Genomic DNA, 22,500 nt, shown 5'->3' on the forward strand with positions numbered 1-22,500 from the left:
TAATGAGACACCTTGTGGAGTGCAGTGGATTTCACTCAGACTTACACCGGCAGGGAATAAAAAGCCACGTGAAAATACCGAGCATGCTACAGGTCCGTGATTAAGAGAGGGAACACTGAGTAGGTACAGGTACAGACAAATATACTGGTGACCCTCTTTTCCATTACTTCTGCCTCCTTTACTCTCTCTCTCTCTCTCTCTCTCTCTCTCTCTCTCTCTCTCTCTCTCTCTCTCTCTCTCTCTCTCTCTCTCTAGGAAGGAATTTTGCACCACGACTCAATATTGGTACCGCGTTGAACTAGTGGCGTTCGTATTGCTAGTTTGCGTTTTATTAACTTGGCTTTTATCTGTGTGCGTGAGCAAGAGAGAGAGAGAGAGAGAGAGAGAGAGAGAGAGAGAGAGAGAGAGAGAGAGAGAGAGAGAGAGAGAGAGAGAGAGACTTTTCTTCCATCTGATACATTGGTCTCTCTCTCTCTCTCTCTCTCTCTCTCTCTCTCTCTCTCTCTCTCTCTCTCTCTCTCTCTCTCTCTCTCATAGTGGTTGAAATTCACGTCTCATTTCGGATCAGACTTCCCTTAAATCTCATGAAAGGTGACTGAATTATGCCATGAAAGATAACAAGCACGTCATCATTCATTGCAGGAATTCATTAATTATTCGCACCCCCGAGACACAGTTTAGATGAGAAGAGTAATGAGTATTTAACCACGTAAATTATCTGTGTGTGTGTGCGTGTGCGTGTGTGTGTGTGGGGCAGCACCTGACTTAAGCCTTGTTATAACTTGATACGGACGAAATAAAAGTAAATAAATAAATAAACAAACAATAATTGGTTAGTAAATAACAATCATCCAACTAAAAGAAAACGTTTTTTTGTTAAATGGTAAACTGAGCAGTACGTCTTTACTCGATCACTTCATTAAGAACGAACCAGATGAGCAAAACGCAACGAACCAGATGAGCAAAACGCAGCGAGTTAAGCAAAATTGCAGAGAGGACGAATGCTGTTAATAACTTCTAAATATTCATTGTCTTCGCCTGGTTTCTTGAGAGCTCCAGAAAACGTTTGGCGAGTTCACCTCACCTGGCACGTCTCACTCCACTCATTTTCCTCGCCGCGTCTGGTTTGTCCGGTTCCTTCGCAACACAACCTGAAGCCAGACGTGCCCCAAGACTCTTTAGCAAACATCACTAACAAAACAGCAATCATTCAGCAATATATCAATAACTACAATGTATATAGTAGTTTAGTATATCCCTAAAAGTATCATTATGAATTCCGCCGTCTGTCACATAATGCTGATAATACTGTAGATAGCAAACAAAATTAGCGGTAACTGTAGCTCATAGGAGTAGAACATTTCCTAACTGAACTCTGTAGAAAGGAAAGCCTAGACTAGATCAGGACGCCAGTAAGCAAAGGTATTTTAAGTAGACAAAGTACAACGTAAATACAACTGCCTGTAAACACTAAATCAAGTCTTGTAGCAATAGTCTTAGCGAGCAAGGTAAATTACATCTGTCACTTACTTTGGCGCAGTAATTTTGCCCTTAGAGAGAACCTGAACGTGGCAACACTGTCACTGAAGGAATCTCTCGCCCGCTGATTGGTCCACGTATAACTATCTTGTATTAAAATCTGCGGCTAACTAACTTTGTATTCCCACCAAAATCTCTATGCACTCTTACGATACAGATGATGTGTATGCATATAACATGGCATCTTAACCAATAAACAAGACTTTTGGTAGGAATACATAATCAGAACACCGTGTAATTCTAAACAAGATATAGACCAATCAGCGCGAAAGATCACCGAGCAATGACAGTGTTACCATAACAGCGTTTCCTCAGACAAAATACCAGCGCCTGCGTTCGTGACAGAGAGAACACGTACTCTGTAGAATGCAGCCACCAGTACTCATCACCAATACGGACTCCGCAGCAATAGGTAAACGGTATAATTAAACAGTACTGATTAAGACCACCCGTAGCCAGTGATTAACGTAAGACCATTTGGAATAGACAGCTGGTCAAGAGTAGCATAACGATGTCCTTGAATCAAAGACCTGAAATTCTGTGGTAGACAAATGAAGTCTTCCTTTCCCTTGCATGTTTGTGTGTCGACCGTTTTGTAGGGTGGTATAGGAAGGGGAAGAAAGGAGAGAAATAAAGGAACAGAGAAAGTAGAGGGAGATGAGACCATGGGGAGGACACAGTAAAGAGGGGAAGGAAAAATAGTAAGAAAGAGGAGAAAAGGGATAATACTGGGAATAGCAGAAAGGATAAAAATAAAAATAAAGGACATAATTGGTTGAGAAAAAAAAATAGACAGGATAAAGGAGATGGAATAACAGAGAAAATATTAGAAAAAGAAAAAATGGTTTAAAAAAATGAGGTGAAGAGGATGTATTGCAATGAGAGTAATAGAAAGAAGGGAAAAAGAGTAGTAGAAAAGAACTGATAGAGGGGAAACAATAACACTGACAATAGCAGAAAGAAGGAGAAATAAAGAAAACAAAAAAAGGAACAACAATGAGAATGATACAAAGAAATGAACAGAAAAACACAAAATGGATAGAGGGAAACTAGAAGAAAGAGAGGGGAAAAAAAAAGGCGAGAGGGGAGAGGAGGGGAGGGGAAGAGCCAGGAAATATAAGTGAGGGAAGGAGGGACAGGGAGGTAAGGGGAGAAGGGAGGTTGGGGAAAAGAAACACTACAATGGCTAACGTTTCTCTTCTTTCTCTTCCTCACCTTTTAGTGTGAATGGTTACCTGGGGAGCCGTGAGGCCAGGAGTCAGGCGAGCGGGCCGACCTTCGCCGCCTATGACAAAAGGTCAGAGCGGGTCCTTGTTTCTACTGCAGGGGAGAGGGAGGCGGGAGTGGTGAGGGCACGGGGTGAAGGGCGGGAGGACGGGGAGGAAAAAGGAGACAGGTATGACGGGAAGGGAAGGATGGATGGATGAAGTAATGATTCCAGCACATGTTTACACATATTTGGTTGTTCACACACGCCATGGAGAGTGCGAAATGTGAGAGAGAGAGAGAGAGAGAGAGAGAGAGAGAGAGAGAGAGAGAGAGAGAGAGAGAGAGAGAGAGAGAAGGGTTAACAGGATGCTTAAAATCGTTACTAGCATAAAACAAGTCACTGTTTTTCACAACTTTTTTAACATTTTAGGTCAAAGCACATTTTATTTTATTCAGTACATGCACTAGAATTTTTATATTTTCAGCTTAATTCACTTCCCGCTCAGATGACTTTTACACATATTCCTAGCACATTTAAATTTTCAATTCACGATTTAGTGTTGCTTGTTCTCTCTCTGCAGCCGATCAAAAAATAAAAAAAATAAAAATATGCAGGACTTGTCAAAAAATATAATATTGTCACTAACCCTATTAAGCAATAACGAAACTGAATGTTGTGAACACCTGTTACCTTAGAAAAAATAAAATAAAACTGACGGCGCTCAGTAATGATAAATAATTTTCACCCTAATTGGCACTAAATCTGAAAAACCTGCACGAACTGCTGATATTATTGCATTTTATGGACCTCACTACCACTGCCGTCAAATTAAAGAGTATTTTGATGATCTATAGCCTTTAAAAGTAAAAAGAAATGACTGACTTAATTCTGCAATGATAAACACTTTCCATCTAACTCATACTACTGGTAAAAAAATACATGTACGTGACTGGCTGGTTTAGCATCGTTATACCTTTATAAGACATAACATTATTCTTTTACCGTTGTGGCTATTTGCGTTTTAAAAATATATGTAAGACTGACAGTTTCGTAATGATAAAATGATTCACTAACACACTTAAAAAAAAAAACGTGACACTATATAATGAAAGTTTTGCCGCGTAAAATAACACACAATAACCTAAATGATCAAAACAAAAGCACGACAGAACTAATTCCGAGATGACAAATAAATAAAATGCGTCGTACATCTACAAAAAAAAAAAAAACGCGCTAACTCTATTCACCCTAACCTGGTTCCGAGATGACAAAATAAATTACAAACGCGTAGTATTTCTGAAAAAAAAAAAAAAAAAGAATAAGATAACAATGGCCACGCTAACTCTTAACCTAACCTGACACAATACAACAAGCGGGTGTACCTACAAAAAGGCATCACCACGGAGCCACGTTGGTAAAAATATCACTCACACACACACACACACACACACACACACACACACAAATTAAAAATAAAAAAAATACCACTAGGCAAACTCTACCTGACCTAACATAGCGTAACACAACAGGCGAACAAACACAGCGTAACACAAAAGGTATCGCCAAGGAGCCGCGTTAGCGTTGGCAGCTCACTGTACCTGTTAAGCTTTGCCCTAAATTCAATATTGCTGCAACCATTACCGCCCAAATAAGTTCGATTGGATTAGTCACTGCCGCTAATGGTTCCGGAGTAATAAGTTTAAGCCTACCTCGAATAGTCTCTCTCTCTCTCTCTCTCTCTCTCTCTCTCTCTCTCTCTCTCTCTCTCTCTCTCTCTCTCTCTCTCTCTCTCTCTCTCTCCGTAATTATTCAACGTTCCTATCACCATTTTTCTTTCCTTTTCTTTCCTGCTCTATCTCTTTTTCTCATTTACGTAAGTTTTATAAAGAAAATACCACGTGTAGACCTATAGGAGTCTTGCAGCTTCTCTCTCTCTCTCTCTCTCTCTCTCTCTCTCTCTCTCTCTCTCTCTCTCTCTCTCTCTCTCTCTCTCTCTCTCTCTCTCTCTCTCTCATGCCCGCTCTCCGCGCCTCGACCTCGATCTGAAGCGTCAACGAAATAAGAAATAGCTGAGCATCTCTTCACTTCCCTTCACGCTGATGACAAGAATAAATTTAACCTGTCATCTTACGCACAGCCTCTCTCTCTCTCTCTCTCTCTCTCTCTCTCTCTCTCTCTCTCTCTCTCTCTCTCTCTCTCTCTCTCTCTCTCTCTCTCTCGTGCGTGTCTGTCCTTTCCTCCCATTTATCCCTCCTCCCGCCAGCCTTGCCACTCCCCACAAGCAGCATGAACAAGAATAAAAGTTTAAAACAATTTTCATTTATGTCCTCAATAATATCCCTCATAAATGTTGCACAAGAATGCTCATAAACCTAAACTTAAAACAAACTAAACGACCTGCGTCATAAAACTGCACAGTAAATAATTCATCGTCATAAAAATATAGGAGTTTCAAGATTTTACGACGTCGCTTACACGGACTGTTTGCCACTAATTGCACTCCATAACGTCAAATCCAACGCTGAATAATCCTTTTGCCTCCCTTATTTTTTTTTTCTTTGGACATGGACACGTTAGTTTCTCTCTCTCTCTCTCTCTCTTGGTCAGTACTCCTCTTACATAAAAAGTCTGGTACAGCAACTTCGTCACCTGAGTTTACGCACGCACGGTAACGCTGCCACGCTGCGGTTTGTTTGAATAAGCCGGCAAACTGGCTTTATATTCTTTACAAAACCTTAATTTTTTTATAACATGCCGGATTATAAATTTAGAAATATTCAGATATCTTGTTGATAACTGAGGCTTTTTTGTCGGAAATCAATATCCTAAAATAAATAAATGAATAAATAAAAATAATACCTAATGAATTTTTAAAACTTCTGGTTGGAAAAAAAAATCGGTTTCCTGCAAATCTGAAAAAGGAAACGTACATATGTCAGCCAATCAGCGGGCGAGATAATTTCCCCGTGGCAGTGTTACCATGCTCGCGTGTGCTCGGGTGGCGATTAGCGTGCGGAAAGTGTTGCTGAGATGACGTGATGATAAGATTTCAACATCGGCATCCTTATCATCCACTGGTACAGAACATCCCTTCCACATTCATATTATCAATGACTTTAACTGGATGTCCCTGCTATCGAACACAGATAGTAACCTAATAAATTCTATGCATCTTTTTATAAATCCTAAGAGTTAGTACAATTTGAATGTAGCTAAGTGATGTACATACTTCTCTTTTTTTTTTCGATTACTAATTTATCTAATAATTTGTTTATTTATCTATTTACTTGAGTCTATTCATGTATTTATTAATTATTTATTTGTTTATTTTAGAATTCATATACCTAGATCAAATCGCGCCTTTCCTATTACGTACCACAAAGTGTCTTATATTTCACCTCTTGTCTTTCGTCTTTCTCTCTCTCCCACCGCCTCCATCTTAGTCCTACATTTCCTGAAGCCACAGAAACACCTGATGAAGACCACGTTAATGAGCTGAAACACACCACTTTTACCTTTCCTTCTTTTTTCATTATTTTTTTTTTTTTTTTTTTTACTGGGGAGAAAATGTTAGAAAGCTTTTGTGTGTGTGTGTGTGTGTGTGTGTGTGTGTGTGTGTGTGTGTGTGTGTGTGTGTGTGTGTGTGTTCCCTTCTCCTTTCCCTTTTTTTTCATTATTAAGCTTCTTTCGGAATCATATCAACTAAGTCTCTCTCTCTCTCTCTCTCTCTCTCTCTCTCTCTCTCTCTCTCTCTCTCTCTCTCTCTCTCTCTCTCTCTCTCTCTACTTTTCTACCTTACTGATGTGCAAATGTAACTTAAATTTTATATCAAGGCCTTAATTGTTCGTCTCTTATCGCTCTTTGTGCAATCATTGGTGCAAAGACTTAAGTGAAGCCAGTGCCGGTCAAAAGAGTGAGTATAAACACCTGCCAGCGTGGTAATCAATGTCAGTCACTCAATTAGCAAGGCTCTCATTATGCAGGGAAGGCTTGCTGTGCGTGTGCTTCTTATATGTGTGTGTTTTACGTTTACTTGCTTATTGTATACTTCCTTTTGGTAAACGAGAGAGAGAGAGAGAGAGAGAGAGAGAGAGAGAGAGAGAGAGAGAGAGAGAGAGAGAGAGAAACGTTCCCATACAAAAGATAAAATAGAATAAACGTATTATTCGTGAAAGTTTGAAAAATTAAATAAATTTATCTTTGAAAAGCCATATTAGAAAAAAGAAAAAAGTCAGAAGGAAAAACTGATTCACCATAAGTTTGCACGAATGACAGAAAACAGAATGTACTCGTACATAAAGCTAAACACGTTCATACCAAGGGTTTTTTTTTTTCCCCACGAGTGACTGAAAGTATAAACAGAAACAAAGCAAACATTTAACAACCATAACACTTTTTTTTTCGTGAGTAACAGAAAAAATAAATTGAAAAGAAAGTTACGTGTGTTATGAATGCGCTTAAACACACACGAACACCAAAAAAAAAAAAAAAAAAAAAAATTGTGTTTTCTACTCGTGTGTTTGGAAGCGAGAATGTTTTCCTGTAGCAGTGAGTGGTCTTTCTGCTGGCCTTCACCCTGCTGCCTGGCCCTCCCTGCCCGCCCCCTCTTGCCTTGCCTGCTTGCCCTGCCTTTGTTACGCCTGTCTGACCCTCGCCCCTGCACGCCTGGCTCTGCTCCCATCCTGCCTGCTCCGCGCGGCTCAGCTTCCCAAAAACAGAGGGATACTTACCATAATGTATCGCCTGATCTCCATTTTGAAATTTACAAGTTTCCACAAAATTTCACAATGGCTAAGTTGATTCCTTGAAATGTTGCATTGTTCCGGTTCTCTCCATTCCTAGAGAGCCGGAAATTAACGTAACCTAATAAATTCTAAGCATCTTTTTATAAATCCTAAGAGTTAGTACAATTTAAATGCAGCTAAGTGATGTACATAACACTCATTGTTAACATTATGCAAAAACTGAAACTGAAAACCTTGTCAGAGAAATACGAGTCTCTGTAATTCAAAACTTTCCCACTCAGAGCCGTCGATGAAATACGAGGGAATCATCTCATATACAAGCTATAATGGAGGTGCAAATTACATCCCAGTATTATCAACCGCCACGCTTACAGACAGGCTCACACTCACACCTCACACTTAACTACACTATCTCTTTAAGCAGGTTAAACACGAAGGAAATAAATTAATGCCCAAAAGACACATTTTAACCAAACCTGGCAGTAATATCACCCAGAATTGGCTCATATATTTTACTTTAGATTGAAAAAAAAAATGTAGACCACGAAGCGTTTGGCAAAAAGGTTTCAAGAGTGCAACCCACTACGCCCCTTTTTGCTTACTGAAATGGCGCGAATGGTCCATAACATAAAGAAAAAATGAGAACCATTGCATTTCTAAATTCATTTAACTACGTTTCCCCAGACTAAACATTTCTACTGTTTTCTACATTCCAAAATTCCGTTTTCCTTTTATTGCCAACATTCAAAATCGTACATTTTCCCCTAATTCAACATAAATACATCCGTTTGCTCTAATGAAAAACTAGTATACTGCATTTTTCTCAGTCAATTCACTTGCTACCTTGTGCTACTCACAAGTCAATCACTGTTTCCCCTTAAATACACAGGGACTGCAATGTGTAGGCCTGATGGCTTCCTGCAGCTTCCCTTATTTCCTTATGTTTTTATGTTCTAAACCATAAAGTCCATTGAATACCACGTTCCCTCAGCTCCACCAGACGCCGCCTTCACACAGTTCAACAAACAACCACACAGTCTCCTCGTGGCCGCATCTGGCTGCCTGCACGCAATGTTTTCCCGCCTCGCAAAAGTCTAAGAACATTTGCCGTAAAGCTCAGGATATACACCCCGCCCCAGCTGACCGCGGGCCGGGAATGGCAGGCTTGGCGTGTTATCTCTGCCACTGAGGCTTCCCGAGGGTGCCGCGAGGAATGTGCTGGTGCTGGTGTTAGTGTGTGTCCGCCTCTATGAGTGTCCCTGGGCTGGTGTGATGCAAACTGTCGCTAGCCTGTTTTGTAATGCCTTGGCTTGAATGTACACACACACACACACACACACACACACACACACACACACACTCTTTCATGCTTATATAATGAATACCAAATTAATACCAAAGAAACACACCGCCTCTCCATCCCAACCACACTAATTACAACAAAATGCATGCCGCAGGAGAACGACAAAAAAAAATCATTATTTCATTTAGTATTCAGCTGAAAACACACAAGTAATTAATTCTACACACACACACACACACACACACACACACAAACGAAGGCTGATCAGCACCACCGCAAAACGAATGAGCCAAACCATTCACTCTTCTTTTCCCTTAATGAACAATGAAAAAACAACAAAACTAACACCACACACACACACACACACACACACACACAAATGGAAAAACAATGTAACCACCCACCGTACTAACAATATTTACCCATAACTAAATTAATATGATATACAACCAAGCTTTATATTTTGGACACGGCAGAACCAAATACCCTGAACACTTCACCCCCAAGTAACCGTTCCCTTCCTCCCGTACCACCACCCTGTACTACCTCACCCCGTCACCTCCCTCACCAGTAGAAGTGCACACCCCGTCAGCCTCGCACAGAGCATCCATCCCTCACCGTCCTTCCTTATGTGTTACTACTTGGTCGAAATCCACAGGTACTTTTACGCTAATGGTCTCAGTGTTTTTATATCACGTACAGGCCCTGATGCGGAATTAATGCATAGGGTACAAGAAGAGTCCAAATTGATTGATACAGAGAAATTAATGCATTGGTGAATGAATAAGTGTGGTATACGTAAGGTAAACATTGAAGCTTACAGAGGAATTAATGCATTGGTGATTAAATAACTGAACTATACGTAAAGTCCACTGTAGCCTGATCCGAAGTGGAACTAAGAGCAATCCATTCAGCAAAAGCCAATTAAGAGCGTGGACTGGAAAATCTGGGCTTAATGAACTTGTGCGGCTGGGAACCATTTCTATTACGCCTTACTTATGGAAAGACACTGCACTTTAAGGCTATCACTGGAATCATAATGAAAAGTTAAGCAGCGAGTGATGTTGCAATATTTCAGCCTTCAAGATAAGAAAGAAGTATTCACCTACTATTCATATCAGTGGTAACAGCCATTGCAAGTTCATTACATAATTTATTTTCAGAATACAAATTTGGTCTTTCTGTTCCTCTACGCTCAATTCTTTTTTGGGGGGAACGGAATATATAGATTTTTTCCTTTTTTTTTTTTCCCCTTGTCCACTTTCCCTAGTACATGAAGAAATACAGAGACAAAATAAAGAAAATTGATAAACTTAATAAGATTTCACTCTGAATTTCTGATACCTCTAATGACAGATAATTGATGAAACTGCCCTTAAACTATAAAGAGACCAAAAAAAAAAAAAAAACACATGAATTAGTAAAAACAAAAGTGCCTGTGTACTGACGACCGTTTACCCTCCACCCTCCTCCCTCTACTTCCCTTCTCTCAACTTGCCCTCTCTTCCTATCCCTGTACACCTTCCTTCCTCCCTCCCTTCCCTGATCACATCCCATTTCTGACCACCACACACCCTCCCCTCTGTTCCTCATTGTTGTATTTGCTGTGGCTTAGTGTTGATGGAGCTAAATCAGTGTCAGTCAGCCAGTCAGCCAGTCAGTCAGTCAAGTCAGTCAGTCAGTCAAGTCAAAATCTAGCTCACCTCTGTCTGCCCTGTTTGCCTCATGTGTTTGTGTGTGTTTTCATTTTGTTATTTTTCTCCTCTTTTCTCTCTCTTTTGCAGGGAAACCACTCTTTGATGAAGGAGAAATGTGCCCTCACTAAAGCAGGACTAAAGTAAGGAGGGAGTACCGGATTGTTTACCTTAACGTTGGGTCACTTAAGGCCTTGGCGCTCCCCTGGATACGTGACGCTATCTTGGAGAGAGAGAGAGAGAGAGAGAGAGAGAGAGAGAGAGAGAGAGAGAGAGAGAGAGAGAGAGAGAGAGAGAGAGAGAGAGAGAGAGAGAGAGAGAGACAGACAGACAGACAGACAGACAGACAGACAGACAGACAGACAGACAGACAGACAGACAGACAGACAGACAGACACAAACACATACAACAAACCAGACAAACAGAAACACAGACAGACACAAACACAGTCAACCATCAGCCAGCCAACTAAACAGACAGACAAACAGATAAGCAGACTGACACAGAACCAACCAGCCAGACAGACAGACATACACAGATAAGCAAATATATACGTGTACAGACAGACAAATACAAAAAGAGGCAAATAGACAAACAAGAGACAGACAGAGAGAGAGAGAGAGAGAGAGAGAGAGAGAGAGAGAGAGAGAGAGAGAGAGAGAGAGAGAGAGAGAGAGAGAGAGAGAGTCGCTTTGCTCCTGATTAGCTGAGTCTATGGAGATTACTCAGTGATTGGATTGCCTTCCTCTCTTGTTTTCATGGATACCTGATCCCCTTCAACTGTTTGGAGTTTACTCTGCCTGTCTGTCTGTCTGTCTGTCTGTCTGTCTACTTGTCTACCTAGTTGCTTGTCTGTCTGTTTGTCTGTCTCTCTGTGTCTAGCTGTATCTGTTATTTAGTTTGTTAATTTCAGAATGAATGATTCTCTGTACCTTGGTGTATACGTATCTCTCTCTCTCTCTCTCTCTCTCTCTCTCTCTCTCTCTCTCTCTCTCTCTCTCTCTCTCTCTCTCTCTCTCTCTCTCTCTCTCTCGATCGTGCTCATACAAATAACGTCACGAGTCCATTAAGGAGTGACCACCCGCCGCCCTTCTTCTCTTGCCTTGCTTTTTCAGGTCCAGTCTCCGCTAATGACATCCCAGGTATTTTATGAAGCATTTCCTCTTTTTAGCATTCACTTAATCCGCCGTCGCAGAGCTCGCAGTGTAGATCTTTGAGTAGTGAGTGTGTGAGTGCGTGAGTGAGTGTGAGTAACAGAGTGCGTGAGGACCTGTTGCTTAGTTCTCAATGAGTCCTCGTTTTCTATTTAGTAAAGATATTGTACAGCTTTACGTTTTGCTTAAATGCATCTTCTACATCTTCCACTTATTTTTTCTCCATTATTTTTATTTTTCCTTTGGTGATTAGTGAAGTTAAAGAAAGCACCAAACAAATTATTTAAGTGCATTTTTCTATATATACATACTCCTGAGTAACGTTTATTCTCTTTCTCCTATTCATACATAAGCATTTTAAGTCATAGCATGTGTGGGTGGAGGACCAGAGGGTGAAGTCGCAAGGGAAGTGAAAACCCACACTCACACCCACCCATCCACAATCACACTCTTGGGTTGAGCTTTCCTCTCAATGAAATCACAGACCAAATCACGCCAGGTGTTTCATGTCTTGTTCTCCCTCAGCCCACGCCTTCGTCCTGTTTCATTTAAGACGATACACAGACCCTGACAAATGTGGAAGTTGGAGGCTTTTAATATTAAGACAAGAGTCACACCATACTGCAGTTTAATGGAGAAACTTCTCACGAGTAACTGGTAACTTTGATGAATTTCTGTAATAGTCTAAGTCTTGAGTTACAATAGAATTACAAATACATTGTGGTAATTAAGGTTCAGACTTACGTTAGGATCAGTAAATAAGCCAACACTTTCCTATAAAATAATATTAATAATAATCTCACATGATGTAATGTATCATGGAAAAAAGAAAAGGCAATCTTGTCAGGGAGAGGAAAAAAAAAAGAAAACTCAGGGAGAGGAAAAAAAAAAAAGAAAACAATCTACAGAAACACATGTAAAAATATAAAAAAAAATCTTGTTTCCAAGTCAACACACACCAGCATTCCCGCGACCCTTCCCTCTCACGCACGCCTCAGACGCCCTTGTTTCCCCGAGGCCCCTCACTGTCTCTCCCACGGCCGTGTTTCCCCTTTACCCGTGACTCACTGCGTGCGTGGGTCTACTAAGGCGCGGCCACGACTCACGCCTACCTCCCTCCCCATATTTTTTCTCCATCTCTTTGCTTTTAAACAAGGAGAGAGCACATTTCAGTTTAGGCTTATGTTCTACAATTAAGTATGAAAAAATTGCGATGAACATGTCTCTCCAGGTAATTCTAATTTTTACCTTTATTTTGGGAACCGTTCTGTAAACTTGCACTATCATTGCTATTATCATATTGTCATTATTAACTAGTATTATTATTGTTATAATCATTGTAGCTAACTTATCCTTATTATCATTACTACAGATTTTAAAACTTCACACGTTTTATTATAATTCTCTCTCTCTCTCTCTCTCTCTCTCTCTCTCTCTCTCTCTCTCTCTCTCTCTCTCTCTCTCTCTCTCTCTCTCTCTCTCTCTCTCTCTCTCTCTCTCTCTCTCTCTCTCTCTCTCTCTCTCTCTCTCTCTCTCTCTCTGTCTGTCTAACACATACAAACCTCAGTCTTATCAAGCCTAACTAAGATCCGGTCAAGTCGTCTGTGTCATCAAGCCCCGAGAAACCACCGCACCCCAACACTACCTCACCTCCACCACACCTCAACACCACCACACCTTAAAGACACCATACCTCAACACCACCACACTTCAGCACCACCACACCTCAACAATTACAACCCCCTACATACATCAGCAAGACTCACAGCAATTAATTATAATCGTCATTACGTTTGTGTGCATTGCCAATAAAGAAAATAATTCAGTGTAGTAATATGTCTTGAAAATTAAAAAGCTAGAGCAATAAAGTTATCTAAATACCATCTATATATGATATGTAATATATATATATATATATATATATATATATATATATATATATATATATATATATATATATATATATATATATATATATATATATATATAAAAGTGTTATATACTGAAATGGAAATATCAAAACTTTCTGGTCAGTGAGTCACATTCAAAGAAAAAAAAATGAGAGGCAGAAAAAATACAATAAACACATCTGCATGAATCACGATCAACGTAATCCATGCACGGCTCTAGTTAGTTAATGTTCGTTTTCTGCGTCAGTTAACGAGGGGAGAACAGGGGATGAACCAGCACAGTGATTGGTGCCCCCTGCCTCCCTACCACCGCTGCCACCAATTGTAGAATCTTCCACATCACAAAGGAACATAAAGGAAGAACATACGACAATAGCTCTGTTGACCCTTACGATGCTGTTAGTGGGGAAAGCTTAGTCGAATCTGAAGTAAAAGCAATAAGTTAGTAGAGGCAAAGGCTTCTCCCCATCCACTAATCTTTACATCAGGGCAATGAGTGAACGTTTAACTGAAGCGTCGTCATTATAAGGAAGGATGGTTGATCAATCAAGTGAAGATATCAAATTTTTCTTTCCGCTTGAATCCACATCAATTAAATGGGCTCTCATAAATATATATATATATATATATATATATATATATATATATATATATATATATATATATATATATATATATATATATATATATATATATATATATATATATATATATATATATATATATATATATATATATATATATATATATATATATATATATATATATATATATATATATATATATATATATATATATATATATATATAGATAGATAGATAGATAGATAGATAGATAGATAGATAGATAGATAGATAGATAGATAGATAGATAGATAGATAGATAGATAGATAGATAGATAGATAGATAGATAGATAGATAGATAGATAGAGATAGATGGATGATATTTATTTATTTATTTATTTATTTATTTATTTATTTCAGTTTTCTTCTCTTTCTTAGATATTCAGCATAAAAGCGCGTATATGTGGCGTCTCCACCATTTGCCTGCGAGAACTGACGCTTGTCGGGTGTAATCATCGCCGCGTTGCTTGTTTATTAAGGTAACGCGGTTGTACGTTAAGATAATACACTTGTTTGTGGAGATAACGCGCCGCTACCTGGGCGAGAAGCGGTGCTCACTGGTGAAGCGGAGCGTCGTCTCATGCAACGAACAAAACTTGTTTTCATCATAAAAGGAAAACTTCGCTGTAAACTTTTCTTTGCGAAACTTAATTAAACAACGAATTTCGAATTATCACGTTTTCCGTCCGCCCGCCTCTCCCTAAGAAAAATAAAGCTACATAAAACAATGATCCTCAGCCCAGGGAACGCCGAACCGTGGGCCTGAGGGAGGCTAGAGCGACGGGCGGCGGCTCCTCAACACTGACAGTGGTGTGGTGAGCCAACGATGCGCCCCAGACTTCAATTCATTTTATTTTGTTTTTAATTATATATATATATATATATATATATATATATATATATATATATATATATATATATATATATATATATATATATTTTTTTTTTTTTTTTTTTTTTTTTTTTTTTAGCATTTCACTCAACAAAGAGGAGGACAAAGATTGAGAGAAAAGTTATATGAGAAGTAAAGATGTCATTCCAGAAAATGAGAAAAATGAGAAAACTTTGCGAAGGAAAGAAAAAAAGAAAGCGACACAACACTCACTCGCAACATAACGCCTGCCTCACCTCAAGTGGCGGCGAGTCATGGCCTGGAGTCGCTCAGGAGCAAGACAAGGGTCACGCCCACGCCTCCGCACCACACCTCGTCTTCCCCCGAGCCTTGCCGCCCACACGCGGTCTCCGTCTTTCACCATCTCTCCTTGCCCCCTCCTCCCCGTCCTCCACCACCACCTCGTGCTTCCACCTCCCCCATCCTCCACCACCTCCCCGCGCCTCCCCTTCCCTCATCCTCCACAATCTTTCCGTCCTTCACCTTCCTGTGCCTCCACCTCCCCAGTCCTTCACCTCCCCTATCCTCCACCAGTGTCTCTATTACTCCACGTCCTCCACCACCACTCAGTCCTCCCCGCGCATCACCACCACAACTCCACCACCCGCCACCAAGACCCACCACCTCCTTCCTTCCCACGCCACGCTGCTCATATATTTTCTTAACATCACGACCGCCTAGCATCACACCCACGCCCACCCACTCTTCTTCCTTCCTAAGCCCACGCACTCCCCTCTCAACACTCACATACCCTCCTCCTAAGCCACACCACCCCCGCATTTTCCAGCCACCACTCCCTCGCAGCGCCACGCCCACACACCTTTACCTTCCTGCACCACGGCACACCAGCCACCACCACCACCGCCGCCGCCACCGTCACCTCTCTAGTATCTGATACAAACACACGCCCGCCCTGCGTTGCTTTTCACTCCCAGCATGAAAAAAAAAAATACCTACATATTTTCTTCCTGACATAATGAAAACGATGCGAGAAGAGCTCCTCCTAACAAGATCATATTTCATTTAAGACCAGGATAGTGATACAGAATTCCACGTCATGTCAGTCCGTGTAAGTGACGGGTCATGTGTACAAGTATTACTGAGTCCGACAGGTGTATTTTCTGGCCAGCTTTGTGCGCTCATAGGTGTGGTTCAAGTGTTGTGGAAAAGAAAGTTACAAAAAAAAAAAATTAAAAGTGATAAAGTTAATGGCTTGACTAAAGAATGTCGCTTCGAAACTTGTTATTGCCAGACAGTAATGTTTTCACGTAAAGGGAAAAAAAAGTTTACACTTATGAGATTCCAGTAAACAATGCCACATAAAAAAAATCACGCTCTTTCTACTGATGGTACAAATTTGAAAGTTTCGTTCCAGAAGACTGACGATTATAATTCTTCTTGGCCAACAAATCTGAGATGGATATAATTTATTCGCACCAGTGAAGAGAAAGAAGCAAAGATTACCAGAGCAAAATCATGAAGAAATGAGACGGAAAATAAAAGACCTACTCAATTATATTTCCAAGAGAACCAGACAGAAAGGGTTTACTATTTGTTAATATGACCTTATGTACTAACGACCGAAGGAGAAGTCTTACGCAACAGCATCTTTTCATTACGCGTGTCCCAAATCAGGAAAGAAACACGAGCCGAACTGTATTAAATTAAAACCCACCCATGCAGCGGAGAACTCCCATCCATCATTTCGTCAACGCAGAACGAAACCAATCACACACACACACACACACACACACACACACGTACTACAATCTACAAATTTTCACCCCTTCCTTACATCATCAACAACAACAACAACAACAACAAAAACAACAACAACAACTACTACTACAACAATAATAATAAAAGCAGCTTTCCCCCTTCACAGACTGGCCTAAGCCGCCCTTGGAGTACTGCCGCCGCCCCTCCTGGTGAAGCCACAGAGGGAGGTGACCACGACGACCTTCAGCGGCAAGCAGGAGGAGGAGGAGGAGGAGGAGGAGGAGGAGGAGGAGGAGGAGGAGGAGGAGGAGGAGGAGGTTGGACGTGCTGAGGAAGTAAAAAGAGCGAAGAGGAGACGAGAGGAAATGAGAAGAAACGCGAGAAATATGACCATGACGGCAGCAAGGTGAAGAAGAGGAAGAGGAGGCGGGAGAAGAAAAAGAAGAAGAAGAAGAAGAAGAAGAAGAAGAAGAAAAAGAAGAACAAGAAGATAGAAAAAAAAAGAGGGAAAGAGGAAGAGGAAAGCGGTAATGAGGGAGGATGATGACAACGTGGATGAGGGACAGAGGAGGAGGAGGAGGAGGAGGAGGAACAGGAGGAAAAGAGAGAAAAAAAGAAAAAAATGAAAAAAACGAGAAATAAGAGGTCGACATGGAGAAGAGAAATGAGAAAAGATTTTTGGAAGTAATCCCTGCGCTTTCCAAAATACGACGATGAAAAAGAAAAAAAAAGCAGATGAACCCACCCACAAAAAAAAAAAGAAAAAAAAGCGAGAAAAGAAAACGAAAGAAAGAAAACTAGAGGCTGTATTGTGATGGTGATGTATGTGGTGGTGATGGTGGTGGAAGTGGCGGTGTGGATAGTGGTTGCTGGAGGAAGTGGTGGTGGTGGTGGTGGTGGTGGTGGCGGTGCTTTCTGTCCACATTCTGAAGGAGGAGGAGGAGCAGGAGGAGGAGAAAAAAAGATCAGAAGGGATGTCGGTCACAGTCAGTCTGCCGCCAGAAATAGAAGAGAGAGAGAGAGAGAGAGACTTGAAGAGGAGGAGGAGAAAGAGAAGGAGAAAGAGAAAGAGGAGGAGGAAGAGGAGGAGTGACTAACGACAAAGACGAGAACGACAACGGGGAAAGTGGCTGAAGAAAGAGAACAGGCATAGGACATGATAATAGGGAATAAATGGAAAAGAAATAAGAAAAAAAACCATGACGATACGACAGGCGCGAAAAAGGAAGAAAAGTAACACAGGAAGGGAGTATAAGAAGAAAAAACACAAACGAAACACAAACGGAAATGAAGAAAAATAAAGAGAAAAAGAACCACATGAGGAAAGAGAAGCAAAAACACAAGATAATTACGGAAATAAAGAAGAAAAAGAGGGAAAAAAGTTTAAAGACGTGAGGAAGAAGAAGAAGATGAAGAAGAAAGGAAGATAGAAACAATAACTACGGAAATGAAGAAAAGAAAAAGAAAAAAGATGAGGAGGAGGAGGAGGAGGAGGAGGAATAAGCAGCGAGGTAGGAGGATGGATGTGGCGCGTCCTTACTGCAAACACAAAGGACGAAGAGGGAGGCACAAAAAATACAAAGCTGGGAGGACCGTCACTCGACCAAATGGACTGTTAGACTGACGCTGTAGTGGAAACGTTGCTCTCTCTCTCTCTCTCTCTCTCTCTCTCTCTCTCTCTCTCTCTCTCTCTCTCTCTCTCTCTCTCTCTCTCTCTCTCTCTTTCTGACTCTCACAAAACACCTGAAACAAATAACGAGGAAAGGAGCATTAGAATAAAAATGCCAAGATTAAGTAAAGGGAATGAAAGGAAGGACAACAACACACTTGACTTTAATGGATATTGTTCACTTAGTTTCTTTTATTCTCTCTCTCTCTCTCTCTCTCTCTCTCTCTCTCTCTCTCTCTCTCTCTCTCTCTCTCTCTCTCTCTCTCTCTCTCTCTCTCTCTCGAGCATGCCATACAGCCTCCAAGGAAATAGAAGAAGAAAAGAAGAAGAAGAAAAAGAAGAAGAAGAAGAGTAACTATCAAACAAAAGAAAACTATGAAAAGCATATAAGAATATAAACAAAGTTGTCAAGAAAAAAATATTATGAAGAGACTCCACGCGTTATAATATAGACAGATGTGACGCGGAGGAGGAGGAGGAGGAGGAGGAGGAGGAGGAGGAGGAGAAAGTAAAGTAAAAGAATGCAGTTCCTCTCCTTCAGAAGCCTTGAGCACTCCCGCTAAAGACTTATGCCCCTCTAGAAGAATCATTTTGGTGCTGAGTACTGACAAATTACCAGTGAGTGAGTGAGGAAAAAAAAGAAATAGAGAGAGAGAAAAAGCTATACTGACGTGAATTAAGTTTCGAAGATATCAATCCATTTTTTCTACATCGAATTTAGGTAGCCCAGCACTGGTTAGGTCACGAGAGTAACTAATAGAGTAAAGACAGAGATAGATAGCTGTAACGTAAGTGTAAAGGTAAGGTCTGACGTCAAGCAGGTGGCAGGTAAAACGATCTAAACACTTTACCTGTACCTGTGCTCAAGCAAGATAGAGGGGAAGTGTGTGTGTGTGTGTGTGTGTGTGTGTGTGTGTGTGTGTGTGTGTGTGTGTGTGTGTGTGTGTGTGTGTGTGTGTGTGTGTGTGTGCCTCATTCCAGTGGGCTGAAAATAGTGCAAATGAGAAACAGATACATATACCAAACAAAAAGACAGGAAGTGACGAATAAGAGAGAAATTACTGACACTGATGCGTAGTAAGAGAGAGAGAGAGAGAGAGAGAGAGAGAGAGAGAGAGAGAGAGAGAGAGAGAGAGAGAGAGAGAGAGAGAGAGAGAATGTGTGTGTGTGTGTGTGTGTGTGCCCATAGCCCACATCACCAAGCTGTCAAGTGAAGTGAGAACATGCAACAGTAGCAGCAGGAAGCTATAGAATATGCAAGAGAACCCACTGTAGCATATGCGTTGTAGCAGACATACGTACATAGGCCGTTCCCGTGTAGTAGATCAAACAACCCCATCAAAACCAGACGGTGCTCCTTACTAAGTGCAGTGACGGACAAAGAATACAAAGGAATACAAAGGAATACAAAGGAACACAAAGGGACACGTGGAAGAGCAAGCAGCAACACGTACATTGGTCCCTAAGAGGCTGTTTGTGATAAGCTATGCCATCTTATCTATACGAAGAGATGTAAGAAAGAAGAAACGTCAATACTTGTCTTTGTAGTGGCAAGGACAAAATAAAAGTAATGCATTGAAGGAAAGTAGGGTTGATATAAACTGCAACAAGTGGATAAAAAGTAAGAACATGGATGATAAAAGAAGGGCGCGGAGAAGGACAATGTTATTACTGACAATGAAGACCCAGAGAGAAACAACAACAACAACAACAAATACTTAAGACCGCCAGCAGAAGAATAAGAAACGGAAAGTAGATGAAGATGAACAAAAGATGAAATAGTAATGAAAACAAGTGCTGGTGACAATAAAAAAAAAATCGAAGAGGGAACGACAGTACCAGAGAGAGAGAGAGAGAGAGAGAGAGAGAGAGAGATGAGAGAGAGAGAGAGAGAGAGAAATAAGCATCATACAACAAACATTTAAGCCTCGAGGGAGCTTCCGTATTCATCCTTCAAGAATCGCTCTTCATCTGCTTCACGCCTCCACCTCATCCTCAATGCTGCCCTCACTGGCACCTCACATCCTCCTGCTATACACACCTCCCCAGACAGTCCCTGTAACAGAACCAAACAGCCAGTAGCCTCCCCTGCTTTCTCGAGAGTGTATTCAAAGCTACAGCATTTCCACATTTCCAACTTTCTTCCCCCTCACACAACTCCCTAATTTTCAAGGCCTTCTAAAGTCACACACAGGAAGGGCAGGAGGCGACCCTTAATGTAATCGAGTTTTCTTTCTTTCCCTCTCTCTCTCTCCGTCTCTCTCTTTGTGTCTCTTTCCCTTGTTCAGCGCCAGACACTTCTGAGGTAATGAATGGGAAGGGTGAGTCAGGTTAAGTCAGGCTAAGTCACACTCTCCTAACTTGTCCATGTATTTTTATGTTTTGCCTCTGGTGTGTCTATTAGCGAAGGTCAGAGGGAGGAGGAGGTGTTCTTTGAGATAGTTGTGAAGACCTGCCTCGCCCTCTCCTTCCCTTTCTCAGTTCTCCTTCACTTAACGAGCGACACGGGTCTTGTAAATGCTTTCATATTCCATGAGATGCATCTGATAATATAGTTTCCGATTGGTGGGAGATGGTGATGATGGTGGTGATGATGATGATGATTATTATGATGACGATGGCGGTGGTGGTGTATGCGTGTGTTGTTTTTTAATCGTTATTATTTTCATATCAATATGTAGTGGTAGTTTGTATGTCATTGCTACTATATTACAACAGGGTAGACGATGCAACAAACACACACACACACACACACACACACACACAAACACACACACACACAAACAGAGCACAGTATACACACTCACGATCACAGTACACACACACACACACACACACACACATTGGTTCGCCAGCTCAATGTTATATCCTCCTGAGATTTTTGTGATATTCCAACAGATAATCAAAATGTACACAGAAGGAGTCTTGGAAACGGTGGTGGTGGTGGTGGTGGTGGTGGTGGTGGTGGTGGTGGTGGTGGTGGTGGTGGGTGGACGATGAGAATGCACGTAGGAAATATACGAGTAGTGGTGGTGGCAGGTTACAGTTGATGATGAATGAGGGTGATATGAGTGAGGTGGTGCTCTGTAATGGTGACTGTGGTGGAGTGAGACAACTACTGGTGGTGGCGGTGGTGGTGGTGGTGATGGTGGTGGCAGGGAGTGTGAGGGGTGAGGAGAAGGAAGTCAGGCAGGACGTGGTGGTGAGGATGAGTGTTTGGAGTCATGAGGATGGTGTTGATGGTGGTGGTGGTGATGGGTGTGTGTCTCCCCAGGTAGTGATTACGTCACTATCACCCCCATCACCCCACTGCTCCCCTCACCCTCCATTGATCTCTCGCACATCCTCACCACACGCTGTCAACCTTCCTCCTCTCTCCCCTTCAAATCATTTCACCACCACCATCACCACCCCTATTTACCTATCTTCCTACTAATATCCACCTTGGCATACTCTTCCACCCTCATATTGCTATACTCTACTGCCACTACTGCCCACCACATCTACTCCACCACACATCACAACACCTCAAATCCATTCCCTTATGCATCACCATCTTCCTGTTCCACCGCCTCCTCTCCTTCCTCTCCAAACGTACTCCCTTACCCCCATTTCATTCTCTCTCCTCTTCCTTCTACCTTGTCCTCTACCAGTCCTCTCCTACCTGCTCGTTCTGCGCCTTCACCCTCCCTCCCCTCCCTTGCCGCCCTTCCTTGACCATCACTCCTCTCCCCTGCCGTCCCTCCTCCCCCATCACCCCTTCCTCTTCCCTGTCGTCCCTCCTCTCCTCACTTCCTTCCTTCGCTGTTCCTCCACTCCCAACACTCCTCTCCCATGCCGCCCCTTCTCCCATGCCGCCCCTCCTCCCCTCTCATTCCCCTCACATGCCACCCCCTTTCCCCCTCACTCCTAACTCCCGCCCCTCCTCCCCCACCCCGGCGTTTCCCACACCACCGAGGGGCGAGTTTGTCGTTACTGTCGCGTCTTTTCCGTGTTTGTGGCGAACGGCCAAGTTTACGCTTCTCTATGTCTCAATGTGG

The 22,500-nt window shown here is 41.7% G+C and overlaps 1 protein-coding gene and 1 long non-coding RNA gene across 13 annotated transcripts in view; one reads left to right on the forward strand and one right to left on the reverse strand.

Moving 5' to 3' along the window:
• The window catches only part of LOC135101921 (uncharacterized), a 178,514-nt gene extending 160,001 nt beyond the window's left edge, over positions 1-18,513 (forward strand). For 4 of the 12 annotated variants that reach the window (XM_064006291.1, XM_064006290.1, XM_064006293.1 and 1 more), the window contains one exon: positions 16,942-18,513. In XM_064006291.1, coding sequence (XP_063862361.1) covers positions 16,942-17,122 — 181 coding nt within the window. In that variant the 3' untranslated portion in view covers positions 17,123-18,513. Of the gene's footprint in view, positions 1-2,761; positions 2,837-10,581; positions 10,635-16,941 lie in introns of those variants that run through there. The other 8 variants (XM_064006299.1, XM_064006300.1, XR_010269463.1 and 5 more) reach the window with 7 other exon arrangements.
• LOC135101923 (uncharacterized) overlaps positions 1-22,500 on the reverse strand; it is an 84,226-nt gene that overhangs the window by 58,553 nt on the left and 3,173 nt on the right. The window lies entirely within an intron of this gene.

The sequence above is a fragment of the Scylla paramamosain genome, chromosome 7 (genome assembly GCF_035594125.1).
Source record: "Scylla paramamosain isolate STU-SP2022 chromosome 7, ASM3559412v1, whole genome shotgun sequence".
Classification (NCBI taxonomy): Eukaryota; Metazoa; Arthropoda; class Malacostraca; order Decapoda; family Portunidae; genus Scylla; species Scylla paramamosain.